Source organism: Pipra filicauda, unplaced genomic scaffold (assembly GCF_003945595.2).
Source record: "Pipra filicauda isolate LSUMZ 115617 unplaced genomic scaffold, ASM394559v2 scaffold150_size2825430_pilon, whole genome shotgun sequence".
Classification (NCBI taxonomy): domain Eukaryota; kingdom Metazoa; phylum Chordata; class Aves; order Passeriformes; family Pipridae; genus Pipra; species Pipra filicauda.
Window position 1 is genome coordinate 15,907 of NW_024103996.1, and position 24,296 is coordinate 40,202.

The 24,296-nt window shown below is 43.2% G+C and overlaps 1 protein-coding gene across 3 annotated transcripts; it reads right to left on the minus strand.

Annotated features, from left to right (window-relative positions):
• Positions 1-674: 674 nt before the first annotated feature.
• ALDH18A1 (aldehyde dehydrogenase 18 family member A1) lies at positions 675-23,104 on the minus strand. 3 transcript variants are annotated; one of them, XM_027746343.2, is made up of 17 exons: positions 19,804-23,104; positions 16,902-17,125; positions 15,163-15,312; positions 14,972-15,076; positions 13,484-13,642; positions 12,801-12,891; positions 11,066-11,190; positions 10,159-10,303; positions 8,688-8,761; positions 7,943-8,042; positions 6,679-6,899; positions 4,890-5,027; positions 4,585-4,780; positions 4,311-4,432; positions 3,462-3,648; positions 2,478-2,573; positions 675-1,543 (listed from the first exon to the last, which is right to left on the minus strand). In XM_027746343.2, exons 1-17 carry the CDS (start codon positions 20,069-20,071, stop codon positions 1,362-1,364), a joined length of 2,583 nt encoding a protein of 860 aa, XP_027602144.2. In that variant the 5' UTR covers positions 20,072-23,104; the 3' UTR covers positions 675-1,361. The 3 variants fall into 3 exon arrangements, with proteins under 3 accessions (XP_027602144.2, XP_027602145.2, XP_027602149.2); XM_027746344.2 differs by having other exon boundaries at positions 13,490-13,642; positions 19,804-23,099; XM_027746348.2 differs by lacking the exon at positions 19,804-23,104 and adding an exon at positions 18,777-18,900.
• Between the last annotated feature and the right edge of the window lie 1,192 nt (positions 23,105-24,296).

The window sequence follows — 24,296 nt, forward strand, 5'->3', positions numbered from 1 at the left end:
GGCGGCCAATGAGAGTGCGGCGGCCGGGAAGAAGGAGGGGAGGGAAACAGCGACAAGTAGGGGCCAGGTGGAGAGATGGAGGGACCCGGGGGGACACCGCGCCATTTTTGGGGGCTCCAAAGCGCTTCAGGAGCTTCCGCGCTGCCTCCTCCCGCCCCCCCCGCCGCTTTCCCTCTTCACCAATCAGCGCGCGCCTTCACCACCACGTGACACGCTCGCCATATATGGGTTTTATTTGCATAAGGGGGCGAGACCGCCTCGGCACCGCCTCCAGCAGGCTCTGCCACGTGGGCTCATTTACATAAAGCGGCGTGGCCCCACCCCTTCGGCAGACTGCCGAATAAATAAATAAACTGGAGTTTATTTGCATAAAGGAGGGCGGGGTTTATCGGCACCCACGGGGGTCCCACCGCGACCCCCAAGGACACCCGGCTGCCCCACAGGGACCTTCAGGGGCTCCCCAAGGCCCCAGAACATCCCAGAGACCCATAGGTGCCCCATAGCGACCTCCAAACCGGAGAGTGGGACATGCTGCATCCAGCAGGGAGAACCGGAGAGCGGGATACACTGCACCCTGCAGGGAGCTCCTCCACTCTGCGGCCAGGGGAACCATTCCTACAGAGCCAGAGCTTCATTCTAGACAAGCCATCATAGAAGTAGAATTGCTGCCGGAGGAGGGGTTGTGGAAGGTTAAGTTTTATATAAAACCAAAGAAAAATAAACCTTTCGTACAAATAAATAACAAAATTCATGCAGCAGACAATTATGTTATTTATCTACAATAGTCAACAATACAAAGAAATAGATATAAAAGGTTTCTTGGTCAAAAGCTTACTACACATTTGGAACATCTGTCCCCCTGTCTCAAGAGTCATCAAATACACAGAAACTAAGCTTAAAGCTTTCTGGCTTTCAAGAGCTGCCATGATCATAAAACTGAAGAAAAAACCGCTCAAAACCAAAACTATTGAGTCTGTTCTCCAGAACAGATACTTGAATAAAACAAAGACTTATGAAAAAAAAAAAATTATGCTCCACCACCAAGCATATTTGCTATAGGGAGCATTGGGACAAAAAAAGAATGCAGCAGATGTTGAAATCCTTTCTTATGTTACCTGCATGATTTGGAAAAGTCTGTCTGTGGGAGGAGTGAGGTCAGCTTGCAGATACTGTTTAAGGAAACTGAAAGGGGGGGGAGGAATCTCATCAATGTGATCATTTTGTATTAACTGTACCGCAAATGACCAAGGACAATGCTCCTGAAGATGAAAGACAAACTCCTTCACCAGAGAGTGTCCTGAAGCCTGGACATCTTCAGGAAATAATTATACCCCTGGGTTTTAACTCCAACCCCAGCATTCTCAGTTGGCATTTCTCTGAGGGAGCGGGAGGCTCTCATGAAGATACTTCATGGTCCCGTGCTCTGAGAAGTCAGAAACAACATGATTGTCCCCCCTCAGCAACCACTTTGTAGTTAAGAGTCCTTCGATTCCCACTGGTCCACGTGCGTGGATACGAGAAGTACTAATTCCCACTTCAGCACCTGTAGGAAACACCCAAAATAAAAGTAGTTAATCTCCTGATGATGTTCACTTCATACTAAGCAGATTTACACCTTTATGTCAAAAAGCCGCCTGCCTTTCAGTGACCCGCCATTATCTGCTCCTCTCCAAACGCCAGAAGTTCTGTTTACCCAATATAAAAGTTAGAGGAGGTTAACTATTTCATTATAAATTGTAATGTTTATACTTCTGGCTGCTACAGAGTTACTTTCAGAAAGAAAGATGCAAGAGAGAGAGGTATCTCTTACATGGAACTTAGACTTGTTTCCTGAGAGTTTAATCCTTTAAAACAAAAAGACAATAGCTAAATTGGTCAAGATTATGAACTTACATCTTTTTTTATCACACTGAGGAGATATTGCAAGATCTTAACTAAAATTTCTGAATCACATGGAACACTGAATGTTCCAGATAACAGATTAACCGCCTGCAGTGGAGACTTCAGACTTTCTATCTCAGGAAAGAATGTTTCTCTTGTCTTCTGCAATTCAGAGAAGTGCACCTGTTTATTTAAGCAACTCATCCTCAGTTTGCTTCCTGCCCTTCATTCCTCAACACTGCAGGGTTGGCACACTGGACAGCAGCTCAGTCTGCCCAGTAGGACTGAAACATGTCATTCTTTACAGCATCATTGGGAAGGGAAACAAAAGGAAAACTGTTTACTAGTTTCACATCCTGGGTTGCACTGTTCTATCACCATATGCATGCAGCACACTTTACTCTGATTGAACAGAGCTTCAAAGGATTCAAACCAGCTTTGTGTGTCTAGGCTTCAGCTTTCGTACAGAACCTTTCCTGAAAACCTCTTATTAGACACTAAGAGACTAATCCTATCTTCCAGGGCTCGTACTGCCACACTTTTCACACACTCCAGCAAATTATGCAGTTGCATCCCTGCAATATTTTCTCTCTTACCAAGTCCAAATCTGTAGCCATCAGAGAATCGGGTACTGGCATTCCAGAAAACACAAGCGCTGTCGACATGCTGGAGGAAGAACTCTGCTGTTTCCTCTGGGAAAGTGGCAGAGACAAAAAAAAAAAATCCATTACCTACAGAATGGTCATGCACTCCAATAAATACAACACAAACCAGTGAACAGATGTAACAATACAACTTTCATGTGCAACCTTATCAGACAGTATTTAAACAGCTTGGGCTAAGCCATGCTCATTTATACCTCCTTCCCTGTATGCTTACCAAGTAGACACAACTGCAAATGTTAAAAGAAGCTTGTGAAGACTAGAAGAAAGCAAAAAAATGTCTAATTCTAAATCATCCAGCCTAGAACTTTCAAAGAGGGATTTAGTTGTACGACTGGGGAGAAAAAACAGCTGCCCCAAACCACGTCTGTCAGTCAAACTGTTAAACTAGAGTCAGGTCTCCATTAGTCTAAAACATGGAATTGTTCTAGATAATGAAAAATCCTAAACTCAATTGCTATTGCAGGTAATATTTGGGAACCACAACGTAGAAATTACCACATGCAAGTCTGTGAACTGCAGGTCAGTTGCCCTTAGTGACAAGACAAACATTTAGGATCAGCTCTATTTCCAGTACAGTCCCTACAAATCACCGGTGCACCAGCTCTCGTGGCAGTGGGTTATATGGTATCAAACACATGCCTTTTAGTGACACTCATTTAAGCTCAGCAGGAGGTTCAGGAACAGAAGCCTGCTTGACTCACACACTGTTCAGATGCAGATCAACGTGACCTTAGGCAGCTGATTTTCAGGAGTTCTGGCCTTGGTTTGGTTGGAGAGTCTCGGCACAGCCCTAGTTAGGTTTTGAACTGGCACAGACCCGAGAGGAGAACTACTACAATGTAATTAGTTACACTAAAATCAGGAATTGGCAGTCAAACCAAAACAGTAGCTTAAGGAAGGAGACTGGTCACTAACCATTCTCTGTGATAATGACATCCGTGTGAGAACTTCCATACTTGTGGATATGTTCAACGGCCTCGTGAACGCTGTCCACCACCTCAATGCAGCACTCCAGGTCCCCGTACTCCGTGCGCAGAGATTTCACTTCTGAAGGGCTGAATGTCAGGTAAGATGCAAACTTTGGGCCAGCGTGAATCTTCACCTGCAATACCAGAAACATTCTGTGCTACTGACCATAACAGAGCCTTCCAGGTGAAAAGTGTAGCTTCTTGTACTCTGTGTGGGATGGACGGCTACCTTTACTGAAAACCACTGCTCGTGTCTAGACAACTCATTAGTATACTGGCCTTTTGATGTTCCTTGGACACACTAGAAGGGAAAATGGATGTGAATAAAGGGCGTGCAAGAGGAAAATTTAAAAAAACCCACATGGATGGAGTAAATTCAGAAAGGATAAAAGCAGGAAGTGAATTCACCTGGGTAAGAAGCTAAAGGAACAGATTTAAGAAGAGGCAGCTTTGCATCTGGGAGGTTAACAACAATTCAGTCAGAATTTGAAAGGGTTGCATATATATGCTCTTCTAAGGCAGAAGATTATTTTTGCTATATACAAGTAAGTATTTGTATCCCAGTAACAGCCTGTAGCTGTCCTGAACAAGCTGCTTTCAGACAATTTCTACAGAAAAAACTTGATGTTGTGTGGAGAAGCAAAGTTCTCCCTAAGTTCATTTACGTGTACAAAGACACTTATGGGTACTAAAGTGTTATGCCATCATAAAACTAAACAAGGCTACACCTGTCAAACCAAATGCTTCTAAAGTTGTTAGAAAAAACCAAAACAAAACACAAGTATGAGTGACTAACCTGTTCTACTCTCAACATGTCAATGATCTGATCAAACAACGGGGTTCTCAGCAAGTCGCGATGGATCAGGAGAGTTTCCAGAGCGTTACAGGCAGCAGGATATTCACACTTTGAGTCTCTGACTGAAGTTTAAGAGTAGATAATTGGTTACATAACATTCATGACAAGGATTTTGAACAGCATATGCATACTAAATTACCATAATTACAATGCATACTCCAAACACGAAGTTGAATTACACGCATGAGGTTTAAGTCACCCTCTCACAGCTTACTTATCCGTGTGACCTTCTCAACGCTGGCATCCGTGTCCACGTACACGTGGCAGATCCCTTCGCTGTGTCCCATCACTGGGATTCCCTTGGCAGCTTTCTGGATATTCCTGACCAGCTGCGACGAACCACGTGGAATGATCAGATCTATCAGCTTATCCAAACGGCAGAGATCTTCTACTTCCTCTCTCGTGTTCACCTGGGGTAGTTGCAATACCGACAGTTTACAATTTGAACTTTCAAGTTTTGCTTATACTTTTTACACATACCATAGCAAAGGAATAGTTGACTGAACTCCAAGCACTTACCAGCTGCACTGCATCTTTGACTCCGTGAATGGAGAGGGCTTCTTGCGTCAGATGATGGAGGATTTGATTGCTGTGTGCTGCCTCTTTCCCTCCTTTAAGTAGTAAGCCATTTCCACTGGCTATGGCCAAAGCAGACACCTGTCAAAAGCATTTATTGAAGGAAAAAAGGGAAAAAAAAAATCCCTAAATGTAATCTTTGTGAGAATGACACTCACAAAATAAAAATGGGATTTTTAGTCCTGTTGATATTATAATCAATATTAATATATATAATATTAATAATACATAATCAAATTAATAATATTAATAATATTAATATATTAATATATAATAATATTAATCTCCAGGTTTGCTTTTATGGCTCAAAAAAATCCCTGCAAGTAACGGCACATTTAACTACAGAAATTATGTGTTAGTGTTTCAGGAACAAACTTGAGTTTTCAAGGTACTATTGCCGGGGCAGACTGCAGTGGACAAGTCAGAGGAAATCCTGGACATGGGGTTTTATAAAAACTGGGCAGCTGTGCGGGCAAACACCCGAAGGAGAATAATTTTAGGAGGAAGAACTCTTGTCCTAACCGTTCTGGCAGAAAGTGGCTAAGAAGCTCTTCCTATGAGCAGGAAGAACATTTTCATCATGCTGTCTAAAACAGAAGTCAAAAATAAACAACACTTTCTCTAACTGTGGGAGAAAAAAACTTTGGGACAATAGGCCCAGCATCATCTTTTCTTTCATCACCAGAAAAAACCAACTAATATTGTCACCCTTCTGTTTAAGGTGCCATTTGAGCCCAGCAACACAACAGATTTTTGTTCTTTTCTACCTAGGAGTACGTCAGACCTTATAAAGCTCTCTTCCAAGACTTATTTTACTTTTGTATCCCTTTTTGTCTTCCTCATCCCAATTTTATTCACAGCACTACAGAGGAAGGCATTTGCCCTTAAGATACCTGCCCTATCTTAAGAGATAGGCACAAGAGAAATGACATTCATTTAAAGTACACCAGTCAAGATTTTCACTAGCCTTTCCAGCAACTTCAGCACTTAAGAATTTAAAACACTGTTCACCCTCACACCCATCTCCCTACAACTGAGTAAAAGCCAACCTTCACTGCACACAAGCCGCAGCAGTACAGAACACACCGCTCACAGCCTGGAACTTCTGTGCTTTCTCTGCTCAGCCTTTTTAATTTTTCTCTTCAATCATGTACTCCTAACAGCTCCTGTTAAGTCCTAGCATCTGTATGAGCCAGTTCCTGGTTAATCCCAGCCTGCAGTTCAGCTGTGTACAGCACGGACAGAGAAAATAAGAGCGTATTGGGAGGAGCCCCCCGGGCTGTGAGTTGGGCACTGAACACACACTCATTTAAACACACACAGGACCTGCACCATCTGAATGTATGATAACTCCTTCTATACATCAGGTTTATAAAAAACAACCTGCCCTCCCCCCCTAAAAAAAACCAAAACCAACGAACAACCAAAAAACTCCAAAACAAAACAAAAACCAGAAACCCAACCAAACAGAAAAAAACCCCAGCCCCCTCTTACCCCCGAAAAAACAACAACAAAAAACCCCAGGCCTGATTAACTGAGCACTGCAGAAACAAGTTCTGAAAATATCTCTGCAGAAAAAACAGGGATGCCAGCAAAATCAATTACAGAAGAATCTAAGCAAGAGTCCTTTGAAAGAAGACTTCTTGCAGTCTCTCAGTTGCTCACCAACAGAAATACCCTTTCTTCCATCATCAAAGAATTCCCAGCAGCGTATTTTGCCCCCCTTACACACCTGTGGAAGACAGTCTGGACGAGACTCAAAGATCACGAGGAGGACCCCGATGGGCACTGTCACCTGCTCCAGGTGCAGGGCCTTTGCTATCCGTGTCCTGCGGAGCACGCGGCCCACGCTGTCCTGCGAGGACACTGCGATCTGGCGCAGCCCAATGGCCAGGCTGTTCAGCTTCGACGTGGACAGACTCAGGCGTTTCAACAAAGGAAGAGCCAGTCTCCCTAGAAGAAAGAAAAAGTTGTGCTGGAAATCTGTGCTGGTCTGCCTAGGCTCAAGCAAAAGTGACTTAAGCAAGTGCTGAGCCTCAGGAAAATTCAGGTTATTTCCCACACTGCAGCACGTAACCTCCCTGAGATGGAAAATGCACAGCATTAAGTTTGGTAGTCACAATAAAAGCGCTCAAATATGACTGAGATTTCGCCCCCCCATTTTCACTTAATGCAGCTTAAGTGCTTTGTACGTGAAGCAACAGCAACATCTACAAAGACAAAGTTTGTCCTATTTCAAGTACTGCCGTATGTCTGAATTTTTTACAGATTTCTAACCCTGCAGTATTTCTGGAAGGTCCAGGCAGTAATTTAACCTGTTTTACAAACAGAAATGCCAAAGCAGAGACATATACACAGCACTCCTGTGAGACTGGGCACATTCAGAGACTAAGTTAAACCAGCAACATCCCCTCAAATACTCTGGGAAGTAAAAAATGGTTCCCTGGTACCTTCCACAGATTATTACAATTCATGACGTGCTCTTTTCATCTATTTGCTATGCCAGTGTGTACACGTCTCAATTCCAGCTTCTCAATGAATGCATCCATCTAACACATAAGAATGGGTTTAATCCAAGCCACCTAAAGAGAACCTTCCTCAATTAGAAGGGGATACAGTTCTCTTTGGAGAACATCAATTTAAGTGTAGAGATGACAGCCTTCCCCTCAGGAGCCAAACATTACCTTAACCAGCCTATAAAATATTCACTGTATGCATGACAGTAACAGAGATGATATTTGTTCTTTCTTTTTATAATACATCACTTGGTATTTTGCAGGGCCTCAGTATCTTCTCTGATGAAGGCAACTGTTTCATGTAATGAAGGAAGCTGCAGCTGCTTATACTGACAAGCTCTCAAAGCCCTAGGTTCACTAATTTGTGCCAGCCATAGTACCCAATCCCAGGTAACAGAAGATTCTAGTTCTTCTCTTTTGTCTTGAGGCCGAGAGAGGTTCAAGATGATACTATTACCAGAGAAAGATTTGAAATATTACCTTTATTTTCAGCCTCTTCTAAGTCCTTTTTGTTTGCCAAGAGAATTTCTTCTCTCTGGTCAGTTAGTAAGTCAGCAAGACGATAAATAATCTCCGCTCTCTGAAAGAGAAAACAGTTTCTGAACTGACCTCTCACACGAAGTCTCAGCCATTTGACATCTGGGCCCTATGCTCCATGACACATCCTCTCACTGTTAACTCTCCCAGTACTTGGCCAGCTGACTTCTCCAGCCTGCATTATATTGAAAAATAAGGCTGAACACTGCTTCAACCTTTATTTTGCTTTTTATTATCTTGTTTCCATGCCAGGTGTTCTTCACCAAACTCACATATTCTTCCTTTAGGATCACCTCGTGCCACATCTTGCCTGCCCAGCTGCAGAGCAGTGATTGCCTACAACTCTGCTTTTGCATACATGTTGTATGTTGAACTCCACACAGGAGTGAATGGAACAAGTTGCTCCAGTCAGTCCTTCAGCAGCTCTGACCACAATTCATTTCTCTGTGCTATTTGACACTATTAGGAATTTTATAAACCCACAGGAAAGCATATTTTACTCCACAGCCCCAAGGTACATTATATTTTTGCTTTTCTCATTTCTGAGCATGCTACAATACAAACGACAGATCTGGCACACAAAGAATAGATTCTTGTCCCAAGGGGCCCAATTCTGTTATAAATCCGTGTTGTAAAACTTGCCACACATGCACAGTCTTAACAAGTAGCTACTATATTGTTCTGTCACCTGCTCAGGCTGTAGAGCTGCCAGGGTCCTGCCACCAGCTCGAGCCATCTCAGCCTGCTGTTCTACAGTCGGGCCTGCAAAAAAACCCAAAACCATGCCACACAGACAAAGTAACAGCATATGCAGAAGTGAACACCAGGCCTTCCATCTTCCCATTCTTTGCTCAGATCAGGATAGCAGGTAAAGAGTCTTAAGCGGAAATTTCAAGAAAAAAGTTACATGCTAAAACAGAAAAATCTGTACCTGACATAAAAGTACTGCTGTGGTCCCTATGCAAGGTCACCACAGAGATGTGGTGAGTGTGCACCATGTATCAAAAACACTGGACAAAGGACAAAAGAACAGCAGGATATGTCTCAAGGCATAGCAGGCTTCTGAAAGAAAGGAGGCAAACTTTGAAAAGTTTAAGTATCCAGCTGAGGAATGTATGCACGGGAACATATGAAAAATAATGGGAGCCAAAGCCCAATTCTGTAACAGCCCACAGAAAAATTGCTTTCCCTCTGTCTCTCCTTGTATGCCTTTTAGAATAAAGGTGCTGAAATGATATGAAATAGGTAATTTATGTTTCTGTTTCAAAACAAGTCATTATGTTCAGGCAGCGTTTCCCCCAAGAGTTCACAAGTAACTCATGGATAAACTTTGTTATTTTTAACTCTCCTGAAATCACCTGTAAACCAGATGACTTGAAGGTGCTAAATACAACCCAACTTCTGTTTTAAGAAGGGTCCCATGGAAATAGCCAGAGTAGGAACTCCAATGTTATGGAACATATAAAGAGGTGTAGTGGCAAGTGTAAGAAAAGGACTTGCAGATACATGATTACTTAGACTTATTCAAGACGTGTTGAAACATCTTTTTAAAGTGATATCATACTTTAGAAAGTACGACATCTTTTGGTGTTCTTTGAGAAAACTGATATGTATGTAAGCAGATATAGTTGATTTCTAAAAGTTACTTGAATTTCCAAAGTGTGTTTCTTGGAATATGGAAGACAAAGAGAAGACTGGAGTAAACACCACAACAGTCCACAGGGACTTTTGCTGTTTGCTGTGTTTGTAAGACACTCAGAGTGGGATCACAAGATTAAAAGCTTTACTGTTGATATAAATTTATTATAATGGGACTAACCAAAAAGGCTCTTGACCATAGTGACACAGAGTGGGTTCAAAGGATAATTTGACACATTCATACAAGAAATCCATTAAGGATTACACATGAAGAAATTCACATGGCTTGAAGTGCAAGTCAAAGGTATCACTCCACACTTACCCTATTCTGCAAAGGTCACAAGGGGAACAAAAGCAGGGAATTCAACATTTTCTATCCTTACTCTAGAAAATAGCTTTCAAAATCCATTTTTCATGCAGAGTGTGGTTTCCCAGTTATTGCACGGGTCTAGACAAATTTTAACTCTAACTTTTCAGGAAATCTCTACAACTCTCAATGTACACATTATCTTTGTACTCACCTGCAGGTTTTACCTCTGAAAAAAAAGTTCCAACTTTTTTCCCTTCCACAATATCTGTGATGACATGACCTGAGATCTTTGGGTGGGTTCCATTTGCAATCACTACAGAGGTGCCTCCTTGGAGGGCCCACAGAGCTGCTTTCACCTACAGCAAAGGATAGAGCCAGTTCCAAGAAATGCACTTGTGTTATTTGAGTCACCACGCACAACAAGACTTCTTGGCCCACTCTGACCTCCAGACTGATCACTCGTGCTTTCAAAGAGCATTCAACACACTTTAGGAATTTCCATAGCGTAGCACTGAATGAGATCATGTATTTGCACTTTACCTTCCCTTCCTTAACCAGCTGCCCCTTTATAAGCATACTTCAAATTTTCCTAACAGTTTGCTTTTTTCAAGACTTCTGCAAGGGCACATTGGTTGTATGTTCTTTCTCACCATTACCTTATGCTGAAAGTTCTTATTACTCTTCGAAGAAATCCGATTTTCTTTTTTGAAAATATTCTGTTGCCATTTTTTCTGACGTTGATCAGGTATCATGGATTAGCTTAATCCACTTTAAGTGACCACATGATATTACTTGTACTGAGGAGCACTGTTCTTGCTCAGGTGCTGGCCATTACTATATAATATTAAAATATTATTCAATACCATTAGCTGTCTGCATTACTCCCTTAACGTCTGATCAGTCTAAGCACTCCTGGCTGCTCTGATCAAGATGCAGAGGTATTGTCATTGCTTATAAACCTCTGGTGAAGCTATGAAGTTTGCTGAAGGGTTACTGGGGTTTCCACACGAAGTTTTTACCTACTCTTTTCCTATTCAGCTTCTTATCGGATTTTTTTACTTATTTGATTCAACAAAAACATCCTTCCCAAAAACAAAACAAATGTTCCATATTTCTACCTTGGCTTCCATGCCACCCATTCCCACTCGGGATTTGGTTCCAAATGTTACAGACTGCTGGTCACCTGGGTAGAATATGTCAATGAGCTTTGCATCATCAGATCCTGGAGGGCTGTTAAAGAGTCCTGAAATAAACAATAAAAATCAGTTATATACCCTCATGTTCAAAGCTCACACGTGAAAAAAATAAAAAAAATAAACCAAACCAAGCAACGTGGGGCTAAAAAGCTGTATTCCACTTTAAAGGATTGAAAACTTCCACTGAACCCTGCTTTCTGAGCACAAAACACTTCACAGGCAGTCTCAACTATAGGTTTACTGAAAGCCCAACAAATAAGAAAGGAAAACCCCACATGCTGAACAGCAGCATGCAACCTGAGACGTAGTGATATTTGGTTGGGGTTAGAGACAGTTTACAGCTTTTATATGTTCAACATCAGGCCTTACATACACAAGCCCCCAGCCGAAAAGACAAAGGACAATACTCCTCACCAAAGCCTCAGATGATATTCTTGAATGCTGGGTTGTACAGTGAGAAACTGGGCAATTCAGAAACATGTAAAAAGGGTTCAGAATTCTGCTAAGAAGGAACACAACACTACAGAGACATACTCTACTAATATTTTTAAAAATCAAATAACTTTATGTAACTATGTTTGGAGTTGGACGACACTTTAGTTTACCTAACACATTAAATTTGAACTCTTGAATCACACTTCCCAGAAATTCTATGTGAAAAAATAATGCCATCACAAATTAGAGGGCACAAGTGCAGACTATCTATGTCCATTCCTGACAGCTTGGGAAGGAGAGGACACATATCTTTCCATAAACAAAATGTCACACTGAATGAATAAGCCTGCAGGGTGGGTGTGCTGAGTGTTAACTTTTTTTACAAGCTGTTTTGACTATTGCTTTTATAAGTTATTCTCAGACGGTCATTTCAACTAGAACCAACCATGAAACCTGGTTGAATCTGCTAAAAGAAACTGTATTTATGGAAAGACACCACTTCCTTCCTCAAGGCCTAAAGTATGTGTTGAAGACCAGGATCCACTGAAAGAAACCCATCTGGAGAAGATGAAAAGGCTGTGACTTGGGTGATGTGGTCTGCACTGATGTGAAACTGCACCCACTACCCTCCTCTGTCTAGAAAACAAAGTTCAGCATCCATAGGTAACAGGCTTATGCCACAAAAGCACAGCTCAGAAGACTTTTGCAGTGTAAGCCAAAAGTCTGGGAGAGAAAAAGCTTGGAAGATCGAAGTATATGGAAAGCAATGACCAGGACTTGTGCTGATAATTCACTGAAACAGTACCTGCTGCCAGGAGAAAAAAACTACTGTAGAATAGTATTCGGTTTATAATCCTTATTCTAGACACAGCCTTTATCCTGCAGGGTGCTCCTGACTATCATACAACTCTAGAAGCTGACAGAAGTACCACAGTACACGTGGTATTCTGGGTTCTGAACAGGTCTCAGGTTCACAGGCATTCTCATCCACCCACATTCAACAGTGTGACCTTTGGTTTATTATTATTATTAATAAGTCTTTGGCTTATTCCACAGCATCAGCAGGGGGTACAGGCCTGAAGGAGTTAAGGAGTATGTTGCAATTGTCCACACAAAAGGGATGAGCTGAAGAGATCAGTAAAACGTGAAAAGAGGTTGGTTTGACAATCCACTGTAAAACTACATTAAAACTAAAAAGAAATTAAAGAAATTACTCACAAACCTTCTACGTCTGAGAGAACAATGAGGAGATCAGTTTTCATTTCCACAGCCAGTCGTGCTGCCAGACTGTCGTTGTCCTTCACACTGATCACCTGCAATGCACGTGCACATCAGCAGCACTGGGGAGCGGGAGCAGCTAAGAAATGTTTGGTGGCAACACACAAAAGCAAGTTACCTCAGCACTAACAAGGCCTCCTGGGCTACTTTGTTCACACCCACCGCAACTTCGAAGGTGATCTTTGTGTGGAGGCACATCTGCTTTTGGAATGCAGTACAGCAATACCAAAATGAGTATACCAAAATGGCATCAGTACCTGCATTCTCTACCTCGGTGCCCAGGGACAGGGCAAGGGGCACTACCTGACCCTGCTTTAAGCAGGGGTGCTGGACTAGATGACCTGCACAAGTCCCCTCCAACTTCAACTATTCTGTAAAAAAACAAATTAGGCATGCTTGGTTTTGTCAGAGCAGACATTATCTGCCCTGCTTTCACCCCACAACAACGTATCACAACAGACACAGACAAGTCAGTACAGTCTTCTAGTGCTTTCTGTCCACACTAATTGTGGATGTGTGTTTCCCTGCTCTAGGCTTCAGAGGTCCCCAGTTATGGCAGTAGTCAAGTACACATTAGAGCTGTACCACCTGCAAGCAGGAGCCACCCCCTTGCAATACTTTACCCACATTTACCCCCTGCAGATCACTGTTTGGCTCTGGAGGTGGAACAACAGCATCATTGGTGTTAATTATAGGGACAATATTCATCCTTAAAAGCTCATGTAATGTTCCGTTTAAGTTGCGACGCTTCTGTTCATCATGGAAATCCAGGTTGGTGACTAAAATCTAAGAGGAAGAAAAAAAATACTTAGCCTACCACCTTTTCTGAGAACAGAATCATAAGCTCATGTATTAACACGTCATAACAGAGCAGTCATGCCTTTTGGGTCATTAAAGAAACAGAAACTACATTTCAAGGATATAGAATACAAGTGAGAAATATTCTTCCCACAACATTATAGGTTTACATGCCTTAACTTCCACTGGAGCCTACAATAGCCTTTCTCAAGCTGACAGGTCACACACTCCAGGAGCAAATTTGGAAAAATAAAACCGTAATCAGAACACAGATGCTGATGGTAACTACTCAGACCTAAACAATTCAATGGACTACTCAAGACATTGCCTTTCCTGATTTTCCTCACAGTTTCATGTTCCTACCTGCAGCAAGCAGAAGGGATGCTTTATCTCCAGACTTCTCTTCAGCTCACTAGAACTCACTTGCTTTTCTGAAAGAATTTTGTCATTAAAGCCTCCTGCATGCAGATACCATCCCTCTCTTTTTGATATTTTAAGACCAAAAAAATCTCAATGTCTGCTCTGGAGAGACTGTTTTTTTTATTTTTACTCTGTAATTGGATATTTGAGAACTAAGTAAACAACTCCAGCACACAAATGTTACAATAGCACGTCGAATCCGTGTGTGCTCTGACCTTCTTGGAAGAGACAATGAATTCATTTATATCAAAGGAATGACAGTTGTCTATGGACTTTAACAAGATTCTAATCCAGCATGACCTATAGTGATTTTTAGCTATACGCAAACATTTTAGCCATATCAGCTCTGCCATATTACAGGAAGAACTTCCTCCAAGAAAGACTTCATACTAGGCTCCTTAACTCATTAGAAGTGTCTAAACAAATAAGGCCTTACAGTTAATGCAATTCTGTATTCTGAGAGTATTTAAGATAAGCAAAGCCTGTTTAAGAGTACTTCAAGTGACAGAGTTGCAGCCTTCAGCATAAGACTAGGGAAACCATCATCCACAGGCTAGAAAGGTCTGAGGAGCAGATGGGCGGAAAGTTCTGAACTGTGGATATGCACTTCCACCAGCTTTACAGAATGCGTGGCAATTTAACCACTTGTGATTTTTAAACCCTCACTTTGGTCCACCACTGAGCTTTTGTGAAGAGATCTTAACAGACTCTCCCTGCTATATAAGAGCAGGACGCACCTGAACCTCAGAAGGAAAAAGCGTATTTGCTTTTATCTTGACGATGGACAACTCCATGTCAGAAATACTTAGCAAGGCACTCCTGGATAAGGTACCGTTTATATGAAAATAATAAGCCCCAAAAGTAGCATGTCAGTCTAGGAAGGAGGGAATGCCTTACCTGAGCTGCACAGATGCTGTACTGTGTAAACATGGCCTCGTACAGGGCCATGAGCCCACTCTGGCCTGCTGCTGCACAGGCTCGGGCCTCCAACACTGGAATAGCCTACAAAGACAAAGAGCAGCTGTCAGTGACTGGAGCAGGTACCACCCAACATTTAAGGAAAAGCACAAGTGCCACCAGCCTCTCACCATGTCTTTCAGCTGACTCTGGCCTGAATGAAGTGCTTGTCTCACACTCTGAGAAAGCAAGATCTCATGACGCAACCGCTGCTTTCCAAAGGCTACAGCACCACTGGTGACAATCATCATCTCTCGGCCCTGGTTTTGCAGCATTGAGACCTGTAGGTACAGAAAATAAGAAACAGGGCCTGGTGTACCCTCACTGCCAGCATGACAGTCCTGGCTGCTATAGATAACCTTATGCTCACCAATTCTTGCTGACACAAGTGCTGTGATTCATCTATGGATGCACAAATCAAGGCAAACATCCTTTAAGATATTTCTGCACACCTTCATACCCCCTGAGGAGCTATGCCAAGGACTGTATGCCATCTACAGCTTCTGCTAAACCATCTTTTCACAATACCAGCTTTTATGACAGAATCATGCTTGAATCTTCAGAATACATATTACATGCTAACACTTCTACATCCCTCACCTCTCTACCACCATTGCTACAGACAAGGAAAGACATGAAATGTAAAGGAGCAGCTGTATCTTCCACCAATCTTCTTATTCCCCATCCACTCCCAAAGCTACCATTACACAGTAACTTTGAATTCTAGGAGTGAAGAGGCCAACTAAAAAAAACACTTTAGATTACTTCTTTCTTACATGTATCTGTCCAGATTCCTTTCAAAACCCTAAAGCTAAATGTCTTACGTGAATTTGATTTGTTAACTTTACTTCTCAGAGGAAACATGTCCAATCCTTGCCAAAGTAACTATTTCTTTTTGGAGAACAAATACATGAGTTGATCCCATCAGTTTTTCCTACAAGTAATGAGGTTTCAAGCTTTTCCCTGGAGGAACTCTGCAAATTCTCAGGTAATCAAGAAGGGTTGACTCTTTCTGAAGAGTTCACAAACTTCAGTACCACCTTCCCCACCACAGCCAGCTAATGCCCCAGTCATGTCCTACCTATGGCATAAAAATCTCACTGTGCAAAACTCTCACACTACACTGGGTCTGGCCCAGATGGAGTTAACTTTCTTTATGGTGCTGTGTTTTGGATTTCAGTTCTAAAACAGTTTTGATAACATTCCTGTGTTTTGCCTGTTGCTAAATAGTGTTGCACGGCATCAAAGCCTTCTCTTGCCCCCGTGGTGACCAGCACTTGCACAGCACCAAGGCTTTCCTTTTTCCACTATGTCCCATCCCAGCAGGCAGGCAAGGGGCTGGGCACAAAGTTCAGAGAGGACACATTCAGGAGAGCTGACCTGAACCGGCCAAAGGGATACTTCAAACCACGTAATGTCATGCACAGCAATAAAACGGGGGTTGCACAACAGCAAAAGGCAGGGGGTTGTCTTCCAATGTGGCCACCACTCAAAGACCAGCTGGGCATGGTCTGCTAGTCCGATGTAGTGAGTGATTGTCTCAGAATCACTTGTTTCTTTTCCCCTCTCCTTCACTTATGAAACTGTCTTTATTTCAACCCATGAAATGGGTTACTTTTGCTCTTCCCATTTTTTTCCCAATCCCACTAATGGTGGGGCAGAGGTGTGGGGAGCAAACAAGAATCTGTGTGGATGCTTAGCTGGTGGTCAGGGTCAACCCACCACACCTTCAAACAACGATGTCTTGACTTACCTGGTTTATGGAACCACAGCACAAGGGATTTAAAAAGCGGGTTTACTACAATCTTCTGTACCACTCAGCAATCCCTGAGCATCTGAAGTTAAACCAAACGTTCAGGCTCAGGATTACCTGCTCTACAATAGAAGCCAGCCTTCCAAGGGCCAAGCCACACTCATCCCCTCGGGTCACAACAGCACTACCCAGCTTCACCACGATCCTCTTGGCGTGCTTCAGCTCGCTCCGGTGTGCAAAGGGTTTTCCATGGGCACGGCTGAGCGGCACCGTGAGAAATGGAATGTTGCTCCAACAACGGATGGATTCATTCCTTAACCTTTGGTTACGGTGAGGGAGGTCTGTGGAGAAAGAAAGAAAGAAAAAAGAAAAGCAGTTTTAAGTGTTTTGTTCAGACTTTAGACCCTTGAAGTCACGCAACATTTCCTCCTTTTCCAAGGTTAAAGCTCACAACACACACTTCCAAGTGACTGGGAAAGAGAAGTAGCTTTCAATTCACCAAAACACCGTGAGAACCAGTGCCATCTGAGCAGCACTAACCACCCCTAAGGTATAGAAAGCAATATCCCATGCATCACAGATCTCTGACCCTGGGAATCTAGAAGACCAAACTGAGGGACACTGTAAAAGAGTCCACACAGCTCACATCACAAGGACCAGTTTTAAAAACAATCTCCTTTGCCTTGCCTCATTAGATACAGTTATAGAGAGTTTTCCTGTCTGTAGTAGCAAAGAAAGCTTGACAGTTAGGAAAGAAAAGAAATACAGCTTTTACAACACCTCTGAGTCAGGTATTTTTGCACATTGCTTAAGTAGGGGTAGTTGAAGGGGGATGAACATACAAACTCAGAGTCATGTGGTGGTGTCCAAACCCTGGGACAGGAGACACAGCCGTGCCCCAAGCCTGGCAGGGTTCAGGAAGCCTTTGGACAATGCCCTCAGTAGTGTGCTTCAGCTGAGGCCTGCAGACCTGAGGCATCAGGCAGTGGGACTAGATGACTTACAACTGAACTATTTTATTCTAGTCAATCCTAACGAATATTTCATCTGAAGATGCAGAGACTTCTTTACAAATCAGTAAACCAAACCCTATGCCATGGTCAGTTACCTGATTTTGTTTCATATGTTCACTATCTCCAATTTTGATGCTCTATAATACAAAATGCATTAATTTCTAATCTAAACATGACTGTTCTTGGTGCTGGAGAAAGATGGGAACGAACACCGTGCTACATAAAAGAGAAACTTGTAATTTTAACAATGCTTTAATTAAATAAATCTTTTGCTCATTATACACATAGAAGCAGCTTAAATGATTGATCATAAACGAGGGCTGCATTAACATGTCACAAAAATAAAAGTAGGAAACGAAATTTTGAGAGGAGTTTCATTTGCCTCTCATTTTCACCATGGAATACTTGTGAATGTAAATAAGGTCTGTAAAAAACTGGGTGAAGGAGTCCAGTTTAACTCTTCTTTCCAGCATTACACCTTATTATTTAGTATTTGCTTATCCTACACAGTATAACCAGAAAGGAATAAAATTTATTTCCAATTCTCTTGGCTAGAGATTCAGGATTTAGAAGGTTCCAAGAAGGCAGCTGCTGAGGGTTATCCAGGATCTTAAAAGAAACCATTTATTTTTTTCAGAAAAACAAGGGAAAAGACAACAGTTCTAGAACAAGCAGAGAACTTAATTAATCTCTAATAAAGTCCTAACTGCTAATCTTGCTCTACGGCTGCATAAACCTGCCTTTTTTAGTTACTTTACACTGGACTGAGATGTGAAATCAGCTCCCACCTTACAAATGCCAAACACTTCTGGTGATGCAAGCCCATTAACTTGCTCCATATGCAATTAGGAAGGAACTGACAGAGCCAACCAGTCCATGTTTTAGACAAATAGATTTAAAGGCATCCAACTTTTTATATCTTGTACCTTGTCAACAGTTTCACTTCCTTAATAAAGAAGGGGAAACATATGAAACATACTCAAGTATTTGGCACCGCAGATCCTTTTATGCAACCTGCATGAGGCTTGCTTCTCAGGAGTAAAGAAGCAGAATTTCAAAATACACCTGGGCTGAACAGAACAGAAGACACAGTGGAGAATAAACAGAAAACAGTAGAGAACAAAGAAAAAATCGTGATAAATGATCACTCCAGCTTTAAATCACAACTGATGAAGTAACAAGAGTTGCTCCACTGCAGGATACTGTCAATACTTAGGAATAAACTCACAATTAATACTGTGAAAACTACTGACTTTGGAAAATGAGGGATTTTTAGAAATATTACAAATACAGAAGTCACAGAGCTGTAGATCATAAAGAACAAGTTTAGCATTTTCAAGATTTCCACATTTAATTCATACAATTACTAATAAAAGAGAACTGTTAACACAGAGACCAATGGGAAATTAATCTTGCCTCCAAGGGTAAACAGCTAATCTCTTGATCTAATGGAGTCTATCTATCTTTGCCTTTTCTATTTCAGACTACTCAGGAAATAGACACTGAATGGTTCTCTCAGGTTAGATTTTCAGGGAAGAGATATTTACAGGGCATCTATGTATTTACACTCAGGTTTCCTGCAAGCATCTTTCCACTTTTATCTATTCCAAATAAATATCAACTTTGCACCTTGCTTTACTCAAGACATCTGTGGGCTGGAAAGACAGATGGGGGAGCAGACATAATCAGATCTTGTTTTCTAGGAATGTATGAGGATGAAATAAAGAACTTTTACAGTAGCAGTACTTTCACAACTGATTTTTTTTTTTGCTTGAAATGCATGTCAGAATGAAAAAAATCACAAACTCAGACATCCAGATGAATACTACTTAGTTGACGGAGCAAGTAACATTAAGGAAGTACAGCTTCAACTGCAGTTCACTTCAGAGGTTTTAAGTCTGAATGATGTTGATGAGATGATTTTCTTTCACCACAGCAAAGAGCACAGACGTGCCCAGACACAGTGACCAGCAGTACTAGAAAGGTGTGCTGTCTCTCATACATACATGAACGGGGAATGGCTGCCACAGCACGTGGAGACAATACAAAGCACCATCCCGGGGAACGGACAACAGGGCTCAGAGCAGCTTGACACAACATTCTGAGATGCCTTCTGCAAATCAAGGATATCTGCAAGTTAAAAGGGAGGAAGGGGGAAAACTGGTTAAACATCAGTGACTTTCCATCTATATTTCTCTCTTCACCCACTCCCCCACTCCAACTCATCTTTGTCCTGTACAGTCTTAGTACCATTTCCTTGTGTCTCCTCTCCATTTTGCAGAATTTGCTTACAGACTGTGGCACAGAAGAACTGAAGGCCCCTGTTCTCTACCTGCTGCCAGAAGATCATTATAAAGGTAAAGAAAAAAACATGGTTCGCCAAGAAGGGAAAACACTATTACTGAATGTACCTACAATGGATAAAAGTCCTAATTTTGTCCACAGAGAAGCCTGGAAGAAAAAAAAAAACAAAACACAGAGAGAGGTTGCATCATCCAGACTTCTCTGCACATCCCACAACAGAGCATCTCCTACACTTGTCATGAACCTCAGCCCTATTTAATACAGGAAATATGCTCGTTCACTTTTCCTTGAGTGCTATCAAATTACAAGATGTTATCCATGATTGCAAGTAAGGACATGAATTTCCAAGGTACTTGACATTAGTCTCCCTTGACTGAAACTGTAAACACTCAGGATTCTTCTAGTTCTAAAATTCACTACAGCAAGTACACAGCAAACAAGGGATAGAGAGTCAGCAGTTTCCTATGACAGCTCCAGTTGATGTAATACATCTACTATCACAAGGGAACCAAAGGAGATTAACAAGCATCCAGTTCTCCCAGACAATATTTAAGCCATGAAACCTACCCTTCCCCTTTTACAAAATTTTGCTTCCTTTACTTGCTTTCAATCCATTTCTCTGCACCATTGGAATAAAGCAAGGTATTGAAAAGAGGGCACAGAGGTCTTATAGTAACTGCATTGGAAGGCTGCTATTACAAACACCAGGACAATTATAGCACTGCCAGTTCTGGCACATGTGTACATGAACATTATCCTGCATCAGCATATTGCCATTATCCCTCATTATAATCCTCACAAAAATCTACAGCTCTACATTAGACAAGGCAGCCACCAGCAGATAATGGTTCTCCAGTCTAGTACAGCTGACACTGCATGCCATTTTAACAATATTAATCTGCAATGTCCCTCCAGTTCTGCATTTCATCTGAAATGCCAATATAGACCTCTGCCAGGATGAGGCAAAGGACTCTGAGCAGATGAAACCAAGCAAGTACTCAGTTTTCTCCTCATAATAGGGAAAAGCTCTTCAAGGAGCTGGGAAACAGTCCTAACTAGACATTCCCCCTCTGAGCCCTTACCAGGCACCTCACGTGTCTGCCTCTGGGGCTGCACAATTCTCACCATCCATAGGTGGTCTGGCTGTTCCAGCCTTCCACCCTGAAGTTCACCTTCACACCTACTATCAGACAACAGGATCTTCCTTGTGTCTCAGAGGGATGCTCAAAGTCCTGACAACCAGAGCTGGCAAACAACGGGTCCTTTACCCAGAACCCCTTCCACCACAAGTATCCTGAGTGGGAGAACCGTCACTGACTACAGGGCTGCTGGCAACTAAGAGCAACCCTGTCCTGGGAGGCTGCCTCCAGTTTCCCTTTGCCAGAGACACCTTTGCTGAAGGGGAGCAGACAGTGAAGGGTGAGAAGTGTCAGATACATGGATCTTTGGAAGGAAAAAGACTAGGAAAAAAAGCATGTTTTTGAAACTTGTGAGAAAAGGCAAGGAGAACAAGTTAACAAGAAAACAGAAGGTTTAAAGCAGCAGCAGACAACAAGAAAATGAAAGATATGTGAACGGGAAATGATGCTGCCAGAAAGCACAGACAGAGCACAAGGTATGCTGTAAGCCACAAGCTTTCTTTAAAGGCCAGTCCAACTCCTTTCTCTCCTCTCGCTCAATCAAGGACTTAAAGCTAATTTCAATCCTCATTTTCCATTCCACTCACATTTCCACCATTTTCATACCTGGAATGGTTCTGGTCTTCAGTAACAAACTAAAAAAAGTTACATAATTAAAAATAGAATACAAAAAATAACAAAATACTTCTGCTTTACTTAGAGGGAGCAATAGAAAGAAATGCAAAATGCATTATTCAGGTATTTCCCCTAGCATCAGCCTAAATTTTCTTTTCATCACCAGAAAACCCTACTACTTCCAAACTAGCCTCTGAACATGACCTTTAAAAAATATCATTTTCCCATTATCTCCTTAAATGATGAAAGTTGTCCTCATATTGTTGCTAATAGAAAGCAATACTATTGGCTAGTTTTCATAGACTTTTATCTTCATAACAGCTGTTAAATAGCACAGTACATTTATTCTGTTCCAGATCAGTGTACATAGACTTAGTCACCTTCCAAAGCAATCAGAGATCTGAAATCCTAAAACTGGTGCCTTAAACACCAACAATCTATAACACTTTTTTCAGTCCGTTGGCCGCAGACCTGTAAGATGTCCATAAGTATCTGCTGTGAGTTGATTAAAATAAACTAAATAAACTTTTCTCACAGTTTTATATATAAAGGCAAACATCTCAGCGTTAGGACATTCCACAAGTGAAAAAAATCTGGAAACCAAACTGACAGAAAGAGCTATTCTGTACTATACTTAAGCAACGAAGTAGAGTCAAATCAAGTTCCAAGGAAATGCACACAACTGCCAGGTGGTCTTTACCACAATACAAATAAGTCCTCTGTGACATGCAGAGGCTTTTGCTATTTAAACCGCTTCATCACCTTACCAACTAAAACTTTTGCAAAGGGGAAAAAAAAAAAAAACCAAAACTCATCTGCGGTTCTGCGTGTAAACTTAAACCCTAGAAACCTTCCCAGAGGGTCCTTCTGAACTCTTCCCAGTTCAGAAGAGCTGACTAAAATAAAGGAATCCTTCAAATAAATGTTGTTTCGAGCAGCTCGCGAGCAGCTCCGCCGGGTTCTGCAGCAGTTCCACGCACAGGGAAGAGGCGGCTCAGAGCAGCGAGTGCCACGCGGCTCCTCCTGCCCAGAAGGATCCCGGCGGGGCCGCCCCGTGTCCCGGCCCCGGAGGCCTCCCGAGAGCCCCCGGGCCGCACCCGCGGGAGCTCGGTGCTGCTCCGTTGTGCCAGCCCGGCTCTGTCAACCGGGGCCGGAGCAACACCGGGGCTGTACAGCAGCAGCAGCACCGGCGGCAGGGCCGGGCCCCTCGGCTGCGTCCCTGCCGGGGGGAGGAAACCTCGGGGCCGCGCGGCTCTCCCGGGGCGCTCGGGCCCGCGAACCGCAGCGGCCGAGGACATCCCGGGGACCTCCCGGGGACCTCCCGGGGACCTCCCGGGGACCTCCGCGGACCCCCCGCCCCACCCCGCGCCGCGCCCGCTCCGCACCCGCCGCCTCCCGCCGCGGCTCTCCCGGAGCAGCGCCCGCGCACGGGCGAGCCGCGCGGCCTCGGGCCCGCCCCTCTGTGCCACCGCAGCCAATCCGCGGGCCCCGCTCACCCGCCGCAGCCAATCCGGGAGCCCCGCTGTGCCAGCACAGCCAATCCGCGGGCCCCGCCGTGCCCCCGCCCCCCCCGCCGTCCCGCAGATGATGTAACTCCGTTCCACGTTGCAGCACAAAATCCTGGGCTTTACACGTTACAGCGTTAACAGACGTTTTGTCTGGTCCCGGACTAGTCCAGACAGCCCTACCCACGGCACGAGCTGCTGAGCCATCTCCCACAGCCTCCTTCACCTGGACTCGCCCTGTTCTCACATGTCTGCAGACAGCAGATGAAAGGGCTGTGCAGCCACACTTGTGAGAGTGCCTTTAGCTCCTTAGGCCATTTATATCCTTTCTTTTCTCCACTGTAACACAAACCCCTCCACAAGGGCAAGAGTGCTGGCTTTGGTCTTCACTATACCTCACGTTATCCCCTTTGCATTCACTTCTAAATTAAGATAATCATAGAATCATTTAGAACCCTAGAATCTCCTGAGCTGGAAGGGACCCACAGGGACCATTAGGCCAACTCATGGCCCTGTCCAGGACACCCGAACAATCCCACCCTGTCCCTGAGAGCGTTGTCCAAACGCTCCTTGAGCTCTGGAAGCCTTGGGACCGTGACCACTGCCCTGGGGAGCCTGTTCAGTGCCCCAGAACCCTCTGGGGGAAGAACCTTTTCCTGAGATTCAGCCTAAACCTGCCCTGTCACAGCTCCAGCTGTTCCCTCGGGCCCTACCACTGCTCACAGGGAGCAGAGTCGGAGCTGCCCCTTGAGAGGAAGCTGCAGACACCGGTGAGCTCTGCCCTCAGAGCTTTCCTCATATCAAGGCTATTTCATATATACAACATATATACATCTCCATTGCTCTTCCTCCACCTCCCCAATTAGCCCAGAGTACAGCATATAAAATATGCTGTACAGAACTGCACAGAGTGCTCAAATTTGGACAAAGCAAGGA

Excerpts from the sequence above, each read along its gene's own strand:
- ALDH18A1 (XM_027746343.2), bottom strand. The coding sequence starts at position 20,071 with ATGGAGAGGAGACACAAGGAAATGGTACTAAGACTGTACAGGACAAAG. Across the intron at positions 11,191-12,800 it reads TGTTCTCTCAGACGTAGAAG|GACTCTTTAACAGCCCTCCA; the intron begins GTTTGTGAGTAA and ends TGTTTATTTCAG. Across the intron at positions 6,900-7,942 it reads AGAAGAGGCTGAAAATAAAG|GGAGACTGGCTCTTCCTTTG; the intron begins GTAATATTTCAA and ends TCTTTCTTCTAG.